Genomic DNA, 23961 nt, shown 5'->3' with positions numbered 1-23961 from the left:
GGCAAGCTACACTTCAGTCAGCTCCTATATCGTATTTGGGATGCTTTTAGAAAAAATGTAAAAAATGAAGGGCAAGTATGGGCAGCAGTCAAGTTACCAACATATGACTGATGGCTTGACTAGTAAAAATGGCAGTACCAGCTGCCCTTCACCTTCAGTGCTGTCTGAAGAAATTCAGCTATTCTCTGGCCAGTTCCTCCTATCAAAGAGAAACATAATTAGCAGTTAGATTTTTGGAACAGACACATAGGAAACACAGCTTTTCACAGCAGCACCACCTCTCATCAGAGGTATCAGTAAGATAAGGCCTCCAAGGTCAAAGTTTACTGATATTTTACATTCCAAGAGCAACACAAACAATTGTAAAACTCCCTGAAAACACAACCATTCCTTCTGTTATTTCTTAGTACAAATACCTGTGAGAAGCTTGAAAATGCGCTCTCTTCTGGCACAAAGACAAAACTTCCCAGCCACACAAATGAAGAAAATCTCAGCCTTTAAAGACTCAAAGTTATCATCAGTGAGATCTCTTCTTTCTGTACTTCAGTTTGTGCCAAGATGGGAAGAAATTTCAAAATCTGAATCAACATTTGGATCACGATGCAAAGAACACTGGAGCTAAGAGAAAATCCTAAACCACATTTGCAGTTTTCTTCAGAGAAGATAAAAACATCAAATGCCAAAAATTACTTGATCTCAATAGAAAAGCCTGAGGTCAACCTCTTGGTAACTCTTCAGTAAGAGAGCAACATCCAAGATCATTTACAGTTGAATAATTACCTTGCTTCAAAAGCTGCTTAGAGTAAAATAAATGGCTACTTTATTGACTATATATACATGTTAAAGAGTGTCAACATAACACAGTTGGACTGAGCAGAAGAAGACACACAGCACCACTTTGCACTTGAAAAGGAATACTTGTCTTCTCAGCATGCACTGAGCCTGTGAAAAGACTTCCATGCAGCAAGGCCTGCAACCATTCACCAGTGATCAGTGTCTGTGCAGCTGGAACTCAGAAAATTACAAAATTAGCAACTCTACTGACCTTTAATGGTCCTTTAATCTAATTAAGTGCTACTGAATTAATTAATCACTGTACATACATTTAAGGATGGAACTGCATAGTTTTTGTTCCCATAAAAATATATGGCATATAATTACAGCTTGTAAAGGCAATTCAGGAACTCTGGAGACCAAGAAGCTTCTGCCTTTGTAGTTCTTGCTACAAACAAAAAACCAAAGGAAACTCTTTGCCACTTTGTAAGGACTGACTGATAAGAATAAAAAAATCATGTGGTTCGCAGTCTTCAACATACATGAAGAATTGCAATTGTAACTGGCAGCAAATAAACATTTTATTCACCTTTGTGTAAGACAATAATTCAGATTAAAATCTCTACTCTGTTTCCAAACTGGAAAACGTGTCTTGATAAAAACAGTGCTTTAAAAATGCATCAGGAAGTTATTTATAACTATCACCATACCAAAGGCAGACCTTTTTAGAACTGTTACATATGCAAACTTCATACAACCAAATGGACTCTTTCAGGAAGCTAAGCATACCTGTCGGACTTTACTGCAACAAATTAGTTATCTGATTAAAGAATATCAAGTCAATTGCATACATGAATCTTAGACTAATTTCCCCCTCCTTAATTAGCATGTATATGTTACCCACTTGACATTTAAGCAGGTATTTATTCAAGGTAATATCTAAATCAAAAGCTGCAAGCCACCATCCACAATTAGAGTACTGCCTGTAACATAAGGGGACTCCAGGAGAAATAAAACAGCTTGTGCAACTTCATGAGGGTCTCCAAATCTTCCAAGGGGAATTGCTTTCTTCAGCTTGTCTTCTTCCAAATGAGCAGTCATCTCTGTGTGAATGAAACCTAAGAAAGGAAGAACATGAAGAGTAACCTAATTTCCAATTAAATTTTCCCAGTGGAGTTTCCCCTGAAACCTCCAACATGACCATCCCCAGCAAGCATTCTCCCAAGTCTTAGAAGTCAGCCTGCATCATTTTGTAGCCAAGAACAAATTTTTTCCCTACCCAACAACACAGTTCTGGAAGCACTGACGTAACGAGATCTGTGTTAAAAAAAGAAGGAACTTTTATGCACTCAAAAAACATGTTGTGACTTTTCTGAAAGACAACAAGTCAACGTGCCATCAAAACATACACAATTAAAAAAAACCATGGGGGTGAGATCCCTAACAAGAAACACCTACTGTGCCAAGTGCTTCCATTGAATTCCAGAGCTTATTCCAGCACTTTCAGAATTTCTATTATAACTCTCCTATTATAACTCTCAGAGGGATATTTCTCTACAGTTTTGAAGGACAACACTTCACAAGTTCAATTTTCTGAGATTTAATTTTCCCACTGTTGCATTTCCCTTCACAAAAGCTGCAGCTTCACAAAGATCTGATCTACTGTCCTTCTGCCACTAAGAAGACGTCTCAGCTTCACTTTCTGCTGTATAAGTCTCCACTATCAGTTGTTCAACTCACTAACCAATGCAAGATATTTTTCCTGCCTGGTTCAGGAGCTGAATTGGGAAGTCTGAAAGACACAGCAGCACAAGGCGAGCAGCAGAGTACACACATAACTCAGAGCACAGAATGTCAGACAAGACACACGAGGTTTTTTTCTTAAGGGTGGTGGTTTGCCTGGAACAGACTGCCCTGTGAAACCATCCTCATAAACTTTCTTTCCAGAGCATCTCTGTTTACTAAAAGGAAAGAAAGGGATGTTTTCAAGGCAGCTTCTTCTGCTCTTTAATGTTCCTCTAATAACAAATAAACATTCTTTAGCAGCATTCTTTACACAAAGGTAGCTATCTGTATATAGCTATTTCTAATTCTTCCATCTGTAAGGATGGCAGATTTTGAAGGAGGAACAAAGAAAAAAAGCCATTTTTTACATAAGTGTGGATAGAAGAACAGGTAGACGCATTCTCCTGAATTTGTCAGCGTTCCCTTGGAAAAACGACAGTGTTTTGTAAAGGAATATATAATATGTTAAACCAGGGAAAAAATAAAACAGAAAAAAAAAAAAACCACTTACTTACAAAGGTTGAAGAAAAAAAATAGTAATTTGTCTTAAGTACTTTCAGAGTACATCAAATATCTAGCAGGCTTGAAGACCACTCACTTATTGCAGTAGAGATATACAAACTTCCCAAAAACTAACCTGGAGCAACCACGTTGACTCGAATCTGCTTTCTTGCTACCTCTTTAGCAAGAGAACGTGAAAATCCAACTATTCCTGCTTTGCTAGCACTGTATATGCTTTGACCAGAGTTGCCTTTAAGTCCTACAACACTTCCTAAAATAAAACAACATTGGAAGAGGTTAGAATCTAATAGCTTTGTTATTTCAGCTTTAAATTTTTAATAGAAAATGAGATTAAAGGAAAAGGAGTTAAAAGTATATTACTCAATGTACTTTACTGTCTATTGCAATAAGCAGATCCCTCGATTATCTGTGATGCTTATGTTAAGTGCATATCTATGTTGAGGAACAGGGATCAGGAAGGTAAAATGGAAAAATACTATTGAAAAAAAAAAAGGAACTACCACACCAATTTAGTTCTTATAACCAGAAGTTGGTAGATTTAGCTACTGAAAGCCCCTGATAAGGAATGGTAACTATGGTTTGTTTGTTTGTTTCAGAAATATTTAAACTCTTAGGTGTTTATTACTGAAACAAGCAACATTCAGAAGTTGCTGAAATTTGTTTAAGGATGAGGACTCACAAAGAAATGCTACACATAGGAAGAAATATAAAGAAGACAGGCAATTGCAAAAAGCAACATTACAACATTGCACATGCCAGACCATTCCAGAAAAGTACTTTCCATATGATTCCATGGGATTAGACAAGCAATTTACCTATATTAACAATAGCACCTCCTTGATGATGAATCATACTTTTTACAGCAGCTTTACATGTCAGCATTGTTCCCAAAAGGTTTGTGTGAATCTGGGATACCATATCTTCAGTCTTGGTTCTCAGTAACAAGCCATCCCTGACAAACAGACCAAAAACCACACGTGAGCTCACCGCACAACCTCAATGATCACATTTACTCATAGTTAAACACGATCAATGAGCAGAATATTACACTAACTAATAACTTACCTGTTGATCCCAGCTGCATTAACCAAGTAGTTTATAGGACCTAAATTCCTCTGTATCTCTTCAAAAGCGCGTTGGACTTCTTGTTCTCTGGATATATCACAGCTAAGTGCCAAATGGCCAGCTGCATTGAAATAAAGGCACGTAATGATAAGGGTAGAAAGAAGTTTGCAATTCATACATCTTAAAAATTTATAGACTCAACCGAAAAAAAAAAAGAGATGTTGAACTAGTTGTAACTTGAGGAACCCATTTCATCTGCAGAGAATTAAATCAGCACAATTTTCAAGAACTGTATTAATTCGTTACATGACAAGTCTCATCATACTTTCGGCCTTTTGAAGTCAGAACTTCAGCATGATCTGACTGGTCTCTGTTTTAGCTTGCTCAGGAGCCACAGATGACTCAATTCCTACCAACTCCCTGCTGCAACCTTGAACAACTCCTTGAATCTATTCTACCTGCACGATATGAATTGCGACATATTCACTATTCCCAAAGAGTACTGTGGAAACAAAGGTGTAAGGAAATGACTTCCCCTCTGCTCCCAGTTTCCTCATCTATTTAAACAATACAGTTCATTTAATGACTTACAACTTTCACAAGTTACCTAGGCATTTGGCAGTGAAGAAATCATTGCAAGCCAGCAGTATACATACCACCAAGACCGCATGCAGTATTTTGGGCTACTTCAAGATTTCTAGCAATAATTGCCAGGTGGCATCCTTTCCGTGCCAATAATTCTGCTACAGCTTTTCCTATTCCTCGGGATCCTCCAAAAATGGCACAAACCTTGCTCATCCTAAAAAAAATAATCCATAAATTGCAAATAAAGCGTGAGTTTCAGGCCCAACATTGCAGAGAACAACCACTGTTCTTGTCAATATCATGATCCTTACTTGACTGCAGCATTTTGTAATACAGAATTATAAAAGTAGTGATTTTGTTTTAATTTTATTCATGGAAAAATAAACAGCTGAAGTAAAGTAGACACCACTTTAATTATATCTGAAAAAAAAAATATGCATGCAGTCTAGAATTTGAGGAAATACATGATTTACATATCTAAAAACCATAAGGTATCACTCAGCTGTTTATTCACAGCCAGCACAGTAGATGTAATTATACTGTTTCTGTACTATTCTAGCACTAAATTCAGCCTCGAGGTCTCTCTCCATGCTATGTATCTGTGCTGGACACCCAAACTGCAAACACTTCTGGAGCATGATTTGATAACACTATATTTACAGCAGGTTAAAACTAAGTTCCATCACACAATACTATGTTTTGCCACTAGTCTTAGAGTTTGTTTGTTTGATTTTCTACATTTGAAGGTAGAAAATGCTTTTTGAAATCTCAAATGACTCAAATAGCTGGCTTAGATGTCTAGGCAGGACTGTAAAAACATGCTCCTGTGGAATGAGATTTTAATTTGCAGTCTCTACAAATCAATCATCAGCTGCTTAGGGACTTCTTGAGCCAAAGGAAGGATACAAGCAAAGTAACGAATTTCTTTTCCATACATTTAAATAAATCCTTTTTGACCCAATTATACTTTGCCTTTATTACATCTCAAAGCAATGAGTTTCATTATTTGTGGAAAAGTACTTCGTTTTATGTTTGAATGGCTTTCTGATTAGAGAACACTCCTTGTGTCTTCCTCTTTCTGCCCACAACTTCAGAGACTATACTTCAGCATTCTACCATATCCCCTGTATCCTCTTCCAGGTACACTTAGTGACTCTCAGACATGTGGAAGCCATCCCATATTCTACCAGAGGCTGTTGAAATCCTGTCACCCTACCCTTTTCCTTATTTAGTTCTATTATGCCCTTTTTGATGTGTTTTAACTAAAACTGCACATGCACATACACAGACACTATCAACTCCTTTCTTCATGTAATGATTTTAGCCACAGAAGACCAGAAAATGACTGGGTGCTCTGACAGCTTTTGGTTACAGAAGACTGAAATCTGCCAGAGGGAGCATCCCATCCATTTACAGACTAGAACATGATCATAAGTGCCTGAAATCAATGCATGTGCCTGCTTCCCAGCTGGCACGTTGGATTCCTCGGAGCAGGAAGAAGATAGATGCTTCTATCTCAAGAACACATACAAAAAGACGTGCTGTGAAAAGACAACTTCTCAGTGAGAAAAAACAGGTACTATAGTCTCACTAAGAAGGCTAACCTTTCTGGTACTCACATTAGGTAGCTAGTGTGCAACAAACTAACCTAGAGGTTTTGCACCCAAGAACTGTAGCTCTTACTGCCTCAGCAGACTAGAGGCACAACCAAGCTGTATTTTAATAACCTACTTCATTAGAAACAAAGTCTCAGTCTGAGTTTTCCACCTCGAGGGATCAATTCTGCTCAGGAACGTGACTTAGCAGAGGGTTGTTAGAGTTAGGGTAGTATGGTTAGGTTGTGGTTGGACTTGTTGATCTATAAGGTCTTCTCTAATCTGAGCGATTCTTTCACAGAATCAACCACGCAGACTGCGGGAAGCTCCTGTCTTCTTGTTGCAACAATGTTCTCTTTTCTTCTATGTTCTAACCACTCTCTTATACACACAGAATCGCAGAATCACAGAATAGCCAGGGTTGGAAGGGACCTCAAGGATCATGAATCTCCAGCCCCCCTGCCACACGCAGGGACACCAACCTCCACGTTTAATGCTAAACCAGGCTGCCCAGGGCCCCATCCAACCTGGCCTTGAACACCTCCACAGATGGACGGGGCATCCTCAACCTCTCTGGGCAGCCTGTTCCAGTACCTCACCACTCTCCGGGTAAAGAATCTCCCCTTCCTCAACTTAAAACCATTTCCTCTCATCATACACATATCAACCCTTTCAAAGAGTTGATTCCCCTCCCTTCTGTATGCTCCCTTTAGGTATTGAAAGGCTGCAATGAGGTCGCCCCGCAGCCTTTTTTTCTCCATGCTGAACAAGCCCAGCTCCCTCAGCCTGTCCTCATAGGGGAGGTGCTCCAGTCCCCTGATCATCCTAGCGGCCCTCCTCTGGACCCTCTCCAACAGCTCCCTGTGATTTTTGTGCTGGGGGCTCCACTTGGGCGCAGTACTCCAGATGGGGCCTCACAAGAGCAGAGTAGAGAGGGACAATCACCTCCCTGTCCCTGCTGGCCACCCTTCTTGGATGGACCCCAGGATACCATTTGCTTTCCGAGCCACAAGAGCACACTGTTGGCTCATATTAAGTTTTTCATCTATCAGGACCCCCAGGTCCTTCTCACAGGGCTGCTTTCAAGGACCCCTTCTTCCAGCCCGTACAGATGCCAGGTTGAGAAGAACCTCTGGAAGCCATCTCATCTAATTCCCCTGCCCAAAGCAATGCCAGTTTGTGTCTCATCACTCAGGGCCTTGACCAGGTCAGTTCTGAATGGATATCCGTAATTAGGAAAAAAACTCCTAGGAAGTTAGGAGTGTCACCTTACTCGTTGTACACACAGCACTCAGAATCAGTTCTGGAATTACTACAGTGAGATATTTCACACTGCTGATGGATGCAGTCAGACCTACGCAAAAAAAAAACCACCTCTGAAGATGTCTGAGCACACAGAGCCCTCAGCGCTGGTCCCACGGCTTTTTTTCCAGTCTTCGGAAGGAAAAGCATCATCCTGCCCTTCCTGTGGGAAAGGAAAAAGCTCTGCGCTTTCAGAAGGAACGCTTCACATCCTGGTGCGTTAACCAGCTGTTTACAGGAGGCGTGCCTATTTTGACACACACACAAAGTAAAAAACACCATATCCTTCGGCGCTGCGACTTAATCCCCAAAGACCAAGCTTTCTCCGAGCAACAGCGTCTTCTCGAGGCCAGCACGCAGCCGCCCGCAGCTCCCGCTCCCCCCTCACGCCCCCGTGACCCCGCGCCGCGCAGCTCCGCTCTCACCTCGCGGGGCGGGGCTCCGGAGCGCGGTTCCGGCGGTCGGGCTCAAGATGGCGCCCACGCGCGAGCAAAGCCCGCCCAGGAGCCGCGGGGCACGCTGGGACGCGCCCGTCCCACAGGCCGCGGGGGCGGCGCCGTGCGGGGCCGAAGGGCGCCGCTTGTCGTTATGAAACGCTGCTCGCGGGATTTGTGCCAGCCGCAGCAGTTGAACTGTATGGATGACCAAAGTACCATGCTTTTGTTCTTAAGTCATCTTTACTACTGAAGACTGCTTTGTTTCTTGTTTGTTTTTTTCAGACCATCCGAAGCCTCTGTGGTGCTTTCAGTGTGTTCTAAGGAGCGAGCTGTGTCATTCCAAAATTGGATGGCTTTGCATGATTAGGTGTAATTTTTCAACATATACACGAGTATACACTCCCCTTATTTGCCATGCTTCTGTGAAGCCTCACATCTCAAGCAAAACGCTCAGAACAAAGACATGAGAGGCTCTCGCAAGTCCCTGCTGTTGTCCGGCTCTCCTGACCAAACAGGTTTCCCACAGCAACCCCCTGATTTCACTCCTAAGCTGATTTCACTCCTGAGGTCTGTGACAAAGTTCCTCCCAGGCACTGAGGAGCTGCATCCCTTCCTTCTGCCCCTCCCAGGGCTGTCACACATGAAACAAAATCAAATCCCCTCTACCACACCCAGTCTTAAAAGTTGGCATTCAGGAAGCACTGCAGAGATGGCATCTCCCTGTACCTCCAGAAATGTCTTGCCTCCCTCCATACATCAGATCCACAGCGAGGAGAGCAGTGCCAGGGAGCACATCGGTCTCCTCCACTTCTTCATCGTCTCCTCTTTCTCATTCTGGCTCATCCCTACTCACGTTCGCTACATATTTGTATTTGCTGCAAGATAACATCTATGGCAATGATGCCAAAAATTTATCCTGCAACAACCTCTTTGGATAGCATTCCAATTGCTGATAAAACGAATATTTTTTATAAGTATTTGTCAGCAAACACAACTGGGTTTCAGTTCATATGCTTACAGAAAATTGCTGTCAGCATTAGCACTAACAGCAAAACATTCTGAACAGCCAGCGTTCTCATCACGCTGTGATGCTGAGTTATTCCTACCCTGACATATCACACTAACCACAACCTCAAGTATTGGATCTCCACACAGGGTATGGATAAATTAGCACTGTCGCCCACATTGGTCCTGGTAATGCAGCAAAACTCATTTCTGCATCTATTCACATTTCCATTCAGTGCATTGCATTCACTGTGTCTTCAAGTTTGTCCTGTTGGGAAAAGGGAAGAAACTGGGATGTTGTGAGATGACAGCAAGGAGAAAGGAGCAAAAAGAAAGAAGAGGTTAATAAACGTGGAAAAAATTAACAGAACTCAACAGGATACAGAAGTGAAATACTTTCATGATTTCTCTTGCTATCTACTCAGAAACCTGTAGCATGCATGAATAGCAAGTGACCACAGGCTGTGTGAACCAGGAAACAGAAGGCATAATGGCATTAAGCTATTTTTTTTTTTTATTAGTATCACCTATTTTGCAGGATTGTTCAGTGTAGGATCATGAAAATCTTTGCAAGATTAGCACTAATAAGGCACAGATTTATTGAGCAGAGGAATACCTGGTTTAAGGTGGCACAACTACTTGCTGACAGAAAGCAGCAAGTCAGGGGACTATGCAGCCATTTCCCCCATAACTGCAAATACCTGTGATCCTAACCAGGACTTACACTGGCAGAACTTCAGCTGGTGATTTGCCAGCAGTGAGTGTTGAACACGGTCCATAATAAATAGCAACTGTGATAGTGACAGCAACAATCACTCCTATCTCACAGACTGCTCACCTTCTTTATCTTCACCAGCATTACAGGAAATGTCAAAGACAATATTCTTTACAGCTGTAACCCATTTTACAGCTTGATACACATATAGTAATACTTGGAAAACTTTCAAGGAACTCAATTCCTGACGTTCCTGACATCAGATTGTCCTAAATTAATCTAGCTTTGTATCTCATCTCCTCACAGAAACATGCTGTTGTCATTTCATCCTGTTCATACTTTTCACTAAGCAGCTGAGAACTTCATCTCCTTGTGAGAGATACAGAAGCCTTGGCTGTTGTTGTTCCTTCCAATGATTGAGCATTAGAGTAGTAAAGCATAATAATACCCAATCAGCTGGCTTAATGAGGTAGAAAGTACATTATTAAAGATAAGAAGAGCTATTTTTAAATGCCTGCTGGCACATTTTTTAATTTATCTATTGTAGTGAATATTGCCCTTCAAAAGAAAAAAAAAATACAATAACAAAACAAACCCAAACATAAGCAATTAGTTTTCTTGGCAAGAACTAATCTATTGGCCTCTCTGGACCATACCAGATGAAGTGATGGCTGTTTATATAAAACACATACCTTATTTCAACAGTTTTAATCACCTTTCATAGGTATGGATTTTCAAGAGCACAGTTCATTATAAAATTCTCCTGGAAGCCCATTTCTAACTTGTGATGACCACCCCTGCCCATCCATACAATTGACATGTGGCTTACAAAAAACCTGTAGATGGCACAAACTACGGTCCTGAAATCCCAGAAGGAAATGTTATGATCTACATATACATACACTTACTCATTTTATAGAAAATATTAAATATTAACTGCAAAGGGGAAAAAAAAGAGCAACTTTGAGATGAGTCCAGAAGGTATGTCTTTACCACACTAAGATTACTGCTGGCTGTGAAAAGGTGATGCAAGTTGATGCACCTGCAGGGTGTTACAGGAATCTGAGTTATTTTTCCAGAACAGAACAATTTCATTTACGTACTTGAAGTACTTTTTTGTTTTTATCCTTGCTTGCCTCAGTTTTCTCTGTAAGGTTGTGTACTGTTTTTGTACTGAACATGCAGAATGTAGTGTATTCCACATACTACAGAGATAAGATTATTCCCAGCCTTCTGTGGATAAACTCTGCCAGAGCTCAACTCCCCTTATCATCCAGTGTCTTGTCATCATTTTCTTTATTACTGAACACAGGAAATGCTTTCCCCTGCCCATCCTATTTCTTTCAACAAACACAACATTCAAATACCACTGCTTGAACAGGGTACATTTTTTTAGGGAACTATGTGTTAGCAAAAGAAAATGTCTCAAGAGCACTGAAAGTGACGCAGAAACAAAAACCATAAATAAGTGCATCTTCAGGAAAAAAAAAAAGGGGAAAAAAAAAAGGACATTTGTCCACGTTTTGATTTATTTTGTTAAGAAAACTTTAAAGGTTTACCTTTCACATAATTGCTTAGCTGAAATAATGCATGTTCAGAGGAAAATCAAGCTAGCGTTTCTCTGTCTCAGTTCAGCCGCTGTGCCAGAGAAGGTGCATAAGCCATGACCAGATGTTTATCAGAGACCCTGCTATCTCCCAAAACCAGATAGCTCGCTTCTCCTCCCAGCTTACTCTCTGCAACAAGACTTCTTATGATGTGTCTGCAGCTCCAACCAACCTTCACTGGAACAGTGAAAGTCCATTGCTTTTCTGTCTTTACTTCCCTCTTCCTACTAGGCAGAAGGAAAAAGAACATTTCCCCTTTTCTGTTTTACAGGAAAATGAAGTAGTTATCGTTATCATCCACAATCTTTTTTTTTTTCTTTCCCCCCCTAATATTGCCTACAGACTAAAGGTTTTCAAGCAAAATTGCCTAAATCAGGATTGACTACCACTGCACCACACAACTCTGCATCCATTTCCACTCAGATCACAATTTTAGGCATTCTATACACAAACAGGTAATATTTCTGCAGTGTGCAATGTTTACACAGCAGAACTCATTCCTGTTTACTTTATCAAATCATTGCTCAATTTGAGGATGCCTTTCACAAACAATTATTCCGCTCTAATAGCAACACGTCACACATTTGCTTTGCAGACACCCCAGTGAAGTACTGCTGTCACCATCAGTTGTCTGTCAAGCGCTCTAAAATGTTTTCAAAAAAAATACGGTGTGCCATCTGGCTCCTGCGTGCTCATTAAATCCATTGGAATATGAAGGCTTAAGAAAGCATCACCTGATAATAACCACCACTTACAAATACATGATAAAAGCAAGAAAACAAGTTTTTTTTGTTTTTATCTCAATTTCTTACAACTCTGAATATAAAAACCATTTTAGAGAACAAAGCAGCATAGCAGCTCTGATTCCCAGAAGCTTGTGGTCCAATTGTATTTTCCAAGTGAAATGAAGAAGGAAGAATAACAAGCATAAGGATGGGAAGCAAAAGCTCTTTAGGTTGCTAATGACGGGTGCAATTCGGAGGACGTGCTACAAGTTTCGTTAAGTCCCTGCTAAACTACTTCATGTTTTTCCCCTCTGAGTGTTCTCCCATCTTTAATTAAGGTGAATGGTTGTCAGCTCCCTTATTGTCACAGCCTGGGGAAAGATCTCAGTGTACAGGGTTGGGTTTTTTTTGTTTGTTTGTGTTGAAGAAGCACTTTTAAGATTTAATGTAGAAATAGAAATGCACCTGAAAAAATCCTGATTCACCAGATATAAGTCTTAAGCCCTATTTGGAAAGGCATTTATCTTTTATAAAGAAAGTAACTGATTTTTTTTTCATAGGAAGCAAAAATAAATTCACTAGGGAAAAGTAAGACAATATCCCCCCTCCCCCCCCCCCAAAAAAAAAAACAGCTTTGCCCTTTCTGTGATTTTTGAATTAAGATTTATCCTATTTACTAAACACTCCTAGACTTCTATTTTCTGGAAGAAACGTTCTTTAAAAAAATATAAAAGCTTATCTGGTAATGTGTGTCTAGATTGAACTGCTGTTAAATACGTATAAATAAATGATCTGCTAAATACGTGTGAGACAGCACTATTTACGACATTTTGGTACACTGCCTGATAAGAACGATGCAAGAAAAAAAAAAAAAACAAGCTGAGAATCTGCTAGAAACAGCCTGGGGAACACAGGGAAGCACAGCAGAAAACCAAATGGGCCGAGAAGGGAAAAATCAGACAAGCTTCACCCGATACACAGCAGGACTCCACTCTCGAAAAACATGTGGGCACTGGGGGTAGATTTTCCCTGTTTTGAGAGCCGTGTAAGGTTGTGTTGATTGACCTTATACAGCCTCCCTGCATTTTCCCCAACTCAACGCATGCTTATTTTTAGCAGCAGAACTCTGCACAGTGTTTTTATAACCCATTTTGGCTGCAGCGCTAAATCCAGTTGCAACATCCTTCATATCTCTAACCAATCTAAGCTGCCTATTTTGTTGAGCAGTTGGAGGAAAAAAGACAAGACTGAGAAGTAAATAAGGCAGTGATCACCTTTATTTAGCTGTAACAAGGAAGCCTTCTGCTGCAAAGCTTCTGTACCTGGACACTCAGAAATTATAACAAAGACAAGTCAGTTAATGGAAGGGAAGGGAGCTCGCAGGCAAATAAAATTGCTGCCATGCTCTTGTGCTTTGCCATCTGGAACTTCACAACACAGCAGGAGGTTCCAAAACAAGATTCTTGGAAGTTAATAAATCTGTTATGCTGACAGGAAGGTCATTCTGTTTCTGATAAGACAGTCTGCTCCCTCAGGGATGAGAAAACACATGTATGTGAAATTAACATGCAATGTCTGTGCTAGCAAATTTATGTTAAAGAGACACAAGGCATTGCTGGGTTCCTGATGAACATCTCCAGGCAAGGCAGCCATGCAGAGATTCATTTTATGATGAAATGGATACACTGGAAGAGCAGGACATAGGTAGGTATTCCACCTGCGGAAACTCAAAAAGCAGCATAAATTGGAAGATGTTTACACCAGCTGAGAAATCACAACTGTCACTGATACTAACCATTTCAGTGCATTTTATCAGTCTAGTAAATTAATGGTTCATTTCTTTTGTCAAAAACAGAAAACACACAGGATACTATTCTCCATAACAGTATCTGCACCCCAACTATTTCCAAACTTGGGAATATTACAGTCATGGGACTGAAAAATGGAAAACACAAAGCCCAGTTCAACCATGCGACTAAAGTTCTCTTACTGTAACATTACTCTTTGTATTTCCTATGTCTCTAAATACAATCATTTTGTAAATAAGATTTTTTTTTCCCAGCAGATATATGCATTACGCACAGTATAAACAAGCAGACAAAATAATACCTAAGCACAACTCTGCAAGGATCACAGCTTTACTCTATAGCACTGTTTCCTGTAATTATTACAATTTATTCTGCTATAGCATGACTCAGTTCTTTCAGAAAAACACTCACATTAGCACAGAAATGTTGAGGTAAGACAACTAGAGCCACACAAATACTAAAGGCATAGTATTCATTCATGTCCCTTCCTTTTCAGAACTAAGTGGTGCAATGCTACAGGCCCTAATTTCATTTTATAGCATCATCTGAAAGGCAGCTCTTATTTGCAGATACAGGCTACACACCTGTAATAATTTTCATACCTTTAGTGCATTACGTAAGCATAAATCTTTTAGTTAGTAAGGTGTGCAGCCATTCAATTTCCAGGTACAGCAATTTTGTCAGATTATTTCCAGCCCTTCCTGCAGGCTGATACCAAGCACCGCTACCAGTACCAAACCCAGAATCACTGCTCCTCCTTGCTGACACAATTCCAGTTCTTTGTTGTTAGGTCTTCTTCCCTCTCTGCCCCCCAGTAAATTCACTTGTAAGGTGAGGAATCATTTGTCTTAATCTTTCCCCAGACCCAATGATCTCCTTTCTAAAAAGTACAAAAAAAGGAATAAAGAAAAGCACGTACATCCAGACCAGCGGACATATTGAATGTGACAAGCCATAAACTGCTCCTACAACACAGAAGATAAAAGCTGTTATGAAACAAGCCAGATTTTGGTTAACCTGAAATTAAGGCCTTTCTCTCCCACCTCTACGCGTTCACTTTATCAACATACACAATATTCAACTTCTCCACAGTAAGCAGTTCTCTCAGGCCCCACAGGCATTCTTCCTGCCACCAGACCCAAAGCTGTATACCTATACTACAAACGCCCGAGCCAGTCTCTAGCTTAAGTCTAACAATTCATTGCTTTCTTCCCTAAGAAAATATTTGCGCTCTTAATTTCTAACGCTGCGCATACAAAACTTCTCATTGCACACTTCAGCAGTTTTCCAGCACTAGTGATGGAGAAGACTTCCCATGACTAACATGGGATGCGTACAAACAGATCAAATTTATCATCAGCATTGCTAAGATTTCTTGGAACAAGTCTCAATCCATGTGCTGAGCTGCTTGATTACAGCACTGATGGCCTTTGCTCCAAACTTGCCTTCTGTGGAGACACTCTACTCTGAATGTTCATGTAGCAGATCCAGTTGGAAAAGTCTTTGGGTCTGAAAACACCCAGTTGGAGAAGCCTCTGGGGTTTTCTGCTTAAGAGTGGTCCAATACATCATTTAAGTCTCTGACTGAGCAGAACTCTCAAATGCCCAAAACTGCCAATGGAATCAGTGCAGCTTTAGAGTGTACACCAAAGGATTACAGCAATCGCAGTCATACTGACTAATGCATAATGCATTATGCATGCATGTTGCTTTTTTTTTAATTATGATTCCCTAGAATCAGATGCTTCACAGGCAACACTATTTCTGGGATAGCCCAAACAGAAAAAAATTGATTCAGCAAAACACCTCCACATAGATTTAACTTTTGAAATCATGCTATGTTCTGTAAAGTGCTTAATATTTTTGTTTGCTTTTTTCATTCCAATGAATCCAAAGCACTTCATCCTTTATGACAGAAAGCCCTAGGAAGTTAAGAGAAAAGCACACGTGAGAGAGGTGGCCGGGCACAACATCAGGCTACTCTACAATCAGCCGTTAGACAAACTAGCTCTGATTACAAAAAAGTCATTTGAAGTTAGAAGCAAGAAATGGCATTTGTGCCTTAAGGACCTCTTTCATATTTGGAATCAGTATTTCTGCATACAGTATCTGTTCCCTAAACATTACACTGTGTTACAGCACAAAAGATAGCACAACCCAGCTATAAGCTACTGTAAATTCATCAATCGAGCTTTTAGTTGCAAGAACGCATACTAGTTACTTATTTTACAAGGGCTGACACACTCACAACTTTTATGAAGAAACATCAACCAGAAGTGAACTAGAATCCAGTATTTGCCCTTGAAAAAATTACTTCTATTTTCAACTATTTCCTTGAAATTGTTGGGTTTGATTTTAAAACAAAAAAACACGCAGATAAAACGCAGACTGACCTTCGGACTTGCACACAACTAGGAAGAGATCCAGCTTCTTTCTGCCAGTGTTATCTGATGTTCAAGTTCAAAACACTCAGTACAAGCTCACTAATCTTTCTCTAAATTAATTCTTGTACTTGGCAGAAGATACCTTCTGTTCTGGTGGATTGAGCTATTACTCAAAAACAGGGCTGTAGTGTAATCAAATCACAGTTGTGTAAGCAGCTATTACTATCAGCTGTGAGAGTGCAATGCTTCACAGTTAAATGCAAACTTGTTACATAGATCAGCAAAACTAGGAAGACAGCAGATGGAAAAAATCCCACATCATCCTGTTCATCAGTAATGAGCTTTGGCTGAGCGTACGCAGCAAAGGTTTGCCAACATAAATACGCGACGGTGTGAGGACAGACACAACCTGCCGACTGATCTTTTTTCACCAGCACAACCTCTGAAGAGATGCAACTGCTCTGCAAGCGGAGAGTTTCCATGGCTCGGTTTAGCCATCCGAGGATGCCATGCAGCTCCACCACCAATTCAATCTACCCTGTGCCAGCACTTGGGGGATTAAGACAGGGGCCTCCCTAAGAGGAAACTTCACAGATATGACGGTAATCGAGCTCTGTTGTGGCCCTTATATCCCAGACATCCACACACGTGGTCATATCCCGTAAGGAACCTCACAGTGCCCTATAGCGGGAGCACTAGCATCATTTAGGAAGAGATAGCTTAGTGACAAAAAAAGAAACAATTGTGGTTAAACCAGACAACGTTTCTCTGATCTCTTTAATTCTAGGGCTGTTCTCCTCCCACTCATTCCCCACTCGCACACTGCTGACGTGTCCACCCTGCATGCCAAGAGAATTGCAGCAACTTTCTCCAACTCACAACTCATCTTTAAGCCCAGTCAAATCCCACGCTGCAGGAACACTTGAGGAATGCTACCTACAAACATTTATATTTTAATATTTAAGTTTGCTTGGTCTCAGCGATCCTTCCAGGTCCCTTTCAAGTATTTTGCACATACATTAATACTACATCAAATGAGTGAAAACAAATCAAATTACAAGAGCACCCCTGTTTTTTGTGGACATTGCCAAATCTTATTAACATTTGACACAAGGTCAACATCGATTTCCTTATCAAGGAATATTCTGCATCTGAACAGGTAGAAATCAGTACTGTCTGGCATTTTCTTAAGCATAACTATAGCAGGCCTTCACATAGAAACGTGGTTGTGGCAAAAACAACCGGGTCAGTAACAGACAGAAAACAGACACCACGAGTCTTGCTCTCCTCTTGCTTACTGGAGACTTGCTCAAAAGAAGCACTCCAGCTTTCTAAGAGTTCAGCCTAGCAGCCTTTGGCAAAGACCACCTACTCAGTGTTAAGGAATATGCCCTTGGCGTGAGAATACTGAACGCACAGCCAGACGAGGACCCTCTTTTTAAAACTGTTTTTACAAAGAGTTTTAAAACATTCACCTACTTCCATGCTTTCTCATCCTTCCTGAGAAGTCTGACCTTCACACAGATGAGCATTATTAAATTTCATTATGTAGGGAAAAAAAACCACGCATATCAGATGTAAATTGTTATATGCAAGTCATTTCAGTGACACACAGGACAATAGTTATTTGCGTTCTACTAACTTCGAAGTTGGACAGAGGAAAGCTTTTATAATGCAGCAGAAAACCAGCAGATTTTCCTGATCTGCATGCATTCAGAAGTCACACTGAGACTGACTACCAGAGTAGGGAAAACTTCTTTGAACTGTAGACTTTTAAGAGCTAGCATTCTTCAGCTTATTGAGAAGTTCAACCAGCTGAAATAAGATATTTGACCTAGGTCACATCCCTTCTGTGGAAAACAATGTCAGTGACCACTTTAAAGTCTTTCAGTTGCTGACTCATCTTTCTCTTCCAAGCAGTCACAGATACACCATGAGAAAACACAGCACGAGCTAACCACAAAAGATTCTGGGGCTAGCAGCTGCCTGCCAACCCAATCCTACTCTGTAATTGTGGATCTGAAAATTTATAATTTGACTGAAAAGTAACTGATCTCCTACACTTTACAGAGTAGCTAAATGGCATCATCTTTGATCTAGTGCCTTATCCTTTTTAGCGGGACAGACAGTTCTTGAGAAAAGAATAACACAGCCCCAGTAGCTCTTATTTTCCAAGTATGACAATCAACAAGCTCAGTTTCTTTTCAGATATAGTCATTTCTTCAGAGAAGATATTTTCCTTGACTATTTAACAGCAGGGGGCATATTCAGTGTATGCCAGCAAAACCTAATAAAATCAATTAAGTAGCACTGATTTGCAGTAATTCCAGAGCAGAAGCATGTATTCCAGGGCCAAAGAATTTGGATGTTTTCAAGGCTTATACAGCCTTCCTTTCTGAGAAGTGTGTGTAGAGGGTGGGGGTAGGGGGCCTGAAGCAGGAGGAATCAAAGTCCACTTGATTTGTGGAATGGGGTTGCATCTAAGACACCTACAGTAAACACCTGCACAGATATTTTAAAATCCTGACATACTTCTTCCTGCCTTTGTAATACAGTGTATTTTTATTTTTCTTTCTGTGTCCAGTTTCTTCTACTTGGTCTGTACACGCTGTTCCCAGCACTCCGAAATTAAAATGTAACTACAGTTTGGGTACATCTCCTGAATCGGTTTTGATTTAACCACCAGATGCAAATATATGAAGGCTTTGAGGTTCTGTGTGCCATATAAACAGGACCATAATACAGGCACGTAAGTTGGTTGCAGAGTGCAGCTGAGTACTGTTCATTTACATGTGCTAAGAGGAATATTTTACAAGCTAGTTGTAACTGTGAGTAATTGAAATCTAGGGCTAATGTTATTGAGTTTAAGTTGTCTTCATCCACTGAGTAGGAACAGCCAAGAAGTTAAGAAATGAAAACAGGCTCAACATCACAGACCTGAGCTGTCAGTTCGGCAAATGAAGAAACTGAGGTTCAAAATATGAGACCTCAGCCACGAAGTTAGCAGCTGCTAACTTCATGGGTCTCCACAAGTTTGTCCTCTAGAAAGTAAGAGGAATTGGGATTACACTGTGGAGTATGACTTCATCATATCCATACTATTCCTAAAGGCAACCCTCATATATCAGTATACCATATAGACAGCATCATAAGCAAACACTACCACTGATGATTAGCAACAACCTGCAACTCCTCGTGTGTTTTTTGTGGACAGATATATTTTTTTTTTTTTAAACTTGAGCCAGCACTCAGTGTAATACATATTCTCAAAGCACATCCATCAGGTGCTTTTCGTATAATTGAGGAATACAGATACCTAGTTGGGGATTTCAGACATGTTTTGACATCAGAACAATCATGCAGTTCAGCCCAACCAGAATAGTAGTAGCTTTAGACATAGGCAAACACACACAAGCTTAAGAAACTATGCAAAGATAGAAGGATGCATTTTTACTCTTAAACTTTCAAAGGCCTCTTAATTCCTTTCACAGAGCTGGATTCTGGTAACAGAAGTCATATCACAAACAAGTCAGGTAAGACGCAGGTGCCACATACAGGTCTTCTAACTCCTTCCTCACACTTAATGTCTGGATCCTCATCTTCCACCATCACCATTCTCAGCTCTCATTCTGTATTTCGAGTACACCAGCTGATAAACGATTAAATCATTCAAAAGAAAGATGACACTGGTTTTGCTCAAGCCAGGCTTCAGACAGTTTAAGATTTACCATTACCTGTCTACCACAATAGGAAGAAAGCACTTCATAGTGATTTGACACGTACAGGTGTTTGAGAATCATTGTAAGAATCCCCAAAAGATGGGTGCATTGGCATGTCCTGTGAAAACATCACTAATGTACTAGTATGTCTGAGAGGCCATGCTGCCACAGTTTGTAAAAATAAAGCTTTTTAAATAGACAAAAGGACTCTTCTGTTTCGTTAAGTCAATACGCACCTTAGAACACTCTTGCTTAAAGCTACCGGACAGAGCTATCCAGTTAAAACTTTTTGCCAGCTCTATCAAAAAAGCTAGGATGCTCAGAAGCCATGCTCTTGAGCCTATGCAAAGCTACTGGCATCACTATTTTAAGGCAGAGATAACAACGTGAAGGTGAATAGGATTTCAGGAACCTCCGGCAATCCAAGTGTTGAATACGTCAGAATTACTCATTAAGCGCAACACAAAAGCAAAACAACAATAAAATCCCTCAAACCCAAAGAAAGAGTTTTACTTCTTACCATGATTCTATCCGTTTTTATCCTCCTATGGACACATTGATGCCTGATCACAATTCTGGAGGAAAAAAAGAAAGCTGTTATTCAATCTCTGTTCTCCATTTCTGGCGTTGTCGTCTCCTCTTGGTTCCAATCCCAAACCCCATATATTTTTTCCCCCATCAGCTACATGTAGACAGGCGAACTCATTTGAATGAAGAAGGTCTAGTTAGGCTTTACCATTTGATTGCAAACTTCTTCAGGGGAAAAGAGCCTCTTACCGCCCAACTCTTCTGCCCTCAGAGCAAGTCACGTGGCTGCTTTGACCTCAGAGCTGGGGACTCTCCTTCCATGCACACACTACACTAGGCACTTCATCCTCTAGGGAAAGCACTTCTTACCTCCTCTGTGCCTGACACAACAAGACCTAGAGCAAATGAGTCAATCACAATCAGATTCAGATGGAAATCACCCGCATGTTCTGAAACGGCCTGCAGAAATAAGGTAATGGCAAAGATGGGTGCTCTCTAGAATTTTTGCGTAACATTCATCATTCCAAACTTGCAACATTATGCAATCTGAAGACTTCCTCTATGAGCAGAAATATCCCCCTATAAATTCTAGAATTAAGTTCTGGTAATTTTATTGTCAAATTCTGAACAAGAAATTGATGTGCACTGTTTGCATACGCATTTTGATTTAGACGTTTGCTAAGAAAATATTTATTACGATTGGAAGTTTAACATAGTAAATCAAACACTTAACATTCACTGAGCTTCAAACATAGATATAAAATACCTTACAAAATTTTTCTGTATGGAATTACACAAAGCAAATGCACAGGGTTTCTCTGTTTCGACACTGAATTAATCCCAAGCCAAAACCAAAAAAGTAACTCCTAGAAGATCACAAAAAAGGCAGGATAACTGCATTTTGTCATTGCACTGCTATGTAATAAGCCCTTTCTACAAACATTTATTGTTAAAAAAAAAATCAAAACCATATTCCATCTAACAGAACTATTGGATTAACAGCTGATTTTTTACTGACTTTACACCATGAAAATCTATTAACAGAGGTAACTTAGTCGCTTAGTTTAAAATATGGAGAGCAGAAATAGAAAAAATTAACCTTTAGTAGTCTTTAATATAAAATGCACTACGTTTTCCAAAATAAGACTATTATGACACACTAGTGCCAATTTATGCTGACAAAAGCTGATATCAGCTCCTTTCTAACTAAAAATTTGTTTCACAAAACCTTTATATATTACATGAATATTCAAGTAAACTATTTAAAAATATTAAAAAGCACAAAAACTGAATTATACAGTGTTTCAGAGAGATAATTAATTTGGGAACGCTGTCATGTTCCACTACATATATTTATAGATATATATTTTTTCTTATTTTTAAGACCATCACAATGATACTACACGATAATGGCAAAGAATCCTTGTCGTTAACATTAGATATTTTTCAACGTATAGCTTCAAAAATTAAAAAAAAAAAAAAAAAAAAAAAAAAAGGATTTCACACAGTGCTGTGTATTTGTTCCTTGCTTTCTATATACTGCGTGACACTGCATCACACTACTGGCTTCCCCCCTTTGTAAAGTGCCGAGTAACAGCCAAATTACACCAAATTTTACTGGAGATGACGGTGCTCAGTGTCTTGCAAAAAATCACAACTGAACTTCAACAATCCAAAAATGAACGTGTCAAATCTCTAACAGAAACCTGAAAGACTAACATTTCCCTTGCAGGCTGCGTTCTTTATATCCATCAGCTGCAAGGAAAGGAAAATATCTTATTAATGATTCAAACACTGGACACTTTCTCTGGTTGGAAGTGAGCTGATCACTAGTTTTGGTCAAGTGGCTTTCGGGAAACTTTCAGAACAAAACAACCCAGTAACAGGTAACTGAAAAGGAAAATGCGAATCATGCACAGCTATTTTACTGCAAGAATTGAGTAACACATGCAAGACAAAGAAAAGGTCAGAACATACCAAAGTAGAAATGATTAAGACGTTAGTAAAATTTTCACAGTGTTTCATACAGCCTTTACATTAACACGAGTGTATCACTTACCACCACTATTGCTCAGACATTGTAAAACACCTCTTGGCCATGCAGATCAGTTTAAGAAGAAAACAGCAAATTATACTTCTTAGGCGTTTTTAGACAGTAAGTACAATGTGTAATTTTATTTTTATATTCAGTCTTATCAAACAGGTGTTTTCAAGACATTATTCCTCTAAGTACCGGACTTCAACATTCCCTCTAATTTTGTTGGATCCTGAGCACAAAATGCCAAAGAAAAAAAAAAAAAAAAGGCCAAATACACAAAGCTAAGCTTTGTTCAAACAGCCCAGTTACTACAAAATCAGAAGGTATGGGGAAACTGTCATTGACGCTCTGAAATTTCTTCCTTCCTAACCTTGAGATTACTCTAACCTTGGGATGGTTGAATTTCAAACATTTTTTCACGTACATCTTTGCCTCCTGGAAACATGTGTGATTTATGAAGGAGTGGAACTAGATTGAAGAACACCACTGACTTTGTTTTCCCTCCATTCAAAGAACAGAACACATTTTTCCCCCACTTGGGCAAATTCTATTTGACGCCACATAACCACCATTCAATATTAACTCATAAAACAAGAGACTTACTCCACTGTTAAACACCGCAGGGGAAAAATGTCCAGAGGATAAATGGCAGGCTCTTTATCAGATATAATCGCTTGCTCATAAGGAGAGAATCCAGCTTCCCCTTAGCTATTCTTTCATAAATTAATAATTTGTTAAAATCATAGCCACGAGATTTTTAACTATTACACAAAATTCAAGTTTAAAAAAAAACAAACAAACAATAAATTAGTTACAGCCTTGTAAACAATTGTTCATTTATGTAACATACGTGGGGAAAAAAGTTCTTCTATATAATAAATCAGACAGTACAAGGCACACATCACACTCAAGAATCGAAAGTGATAAAACCAGCAGATGCCTTCATCTTCTTTGTTTGCTGGTGTAATTGTGCTATAGACACTGTAAAAATATGTATATTTTTGTTTACATTACAGTCATTCGAAAACATTTCATGACTGTGCTTCCTCTGATAAAACACTTGTGCTACTTTACAGTACGGTGTGATTTGAAGCTTTTGGAATCAATTCTCTCAAATGTTCTCTACAAAGCTGCCAGGGAAAAGGCCAGTTTTTCCATTTCGTTGCAGAGTGCCTTTGAACCAGCCATCCTCACGTTTTTTATGTACGAATACTATGTCACCTTCTTTAAGTTCAAGTTCTGCTTCACTCTGAGGAGGATAGGATACCACAACTCTGTACCTATTTAACAGGGGGGGGAAAAAAAAAACAACAAAATTTAGTTGTCTTATTTTTTAAACAATACCTTTAAAATATCTCTATGCATGT

The 23961-nt window shown here is 39.7% G+C and overlaps 2 protein-coding genes across 2 annotated transcripts in view; both read right to left on the bottom strand.

Moving 5' to 3' along the window:
• Positions 1–1713: 1713 nt before the first annotated feature.
• CBR4 (carbonyl reductase 4) lies at positions 1714–4944 on the bottom strand (the record flags this gene model as incomplete). Its single annotated transcript, XM_079534538.1, has 5 exons — positions 1714–1892; positions 3197–3331; positions 3897–4033; positions 4147–4267; positions 4803–4944. The coding sequence occupies 5 exons, from the start codon at positions 4942–4944 to the stop codon at positions 1714–1716; spliced, it is 714 nt and encodes a 237-aa protein (XP_079390664.1).
• An 18761-nt stretch (positions 4945–23705) lies between these two features.
• SH3RF1 (SH3 domain containing ring finger 1) overlaps positions 23706–23961 on the bottom strand; it is a gene marked incomplete at both ends in the record, with an annotated part of 71305 nt that continues 71049 nt past the window's right edge. The window contains one exon of the mRNA XM_079534536.1: positions 23706–23874. Coding sequence (XP_079390662.1) covers positions 23706–23874 — 169 coding nt within the window. The remainder of the gene's footprint in view (positions 23875–23961) is intronic.

The sequence above is a fragment of the Tetrao urogallus genome (assembly GCF_951394365.1).
Source record: "Tetrao urogallus genome assembly, chromosome: 4".
Taxonomy (NCBI): domain Eukaryota; kingdom Metazoa; phylum Chordata; class Aves; order Galliformes; family Phasianidae; genus Tetrao; species Tetrao urogallus.
The sequence above is the reverse complement of the archived record's forward strand: the minus strand, read 5'-3'. Positions and strand labels throughout refer to the sequence as shown.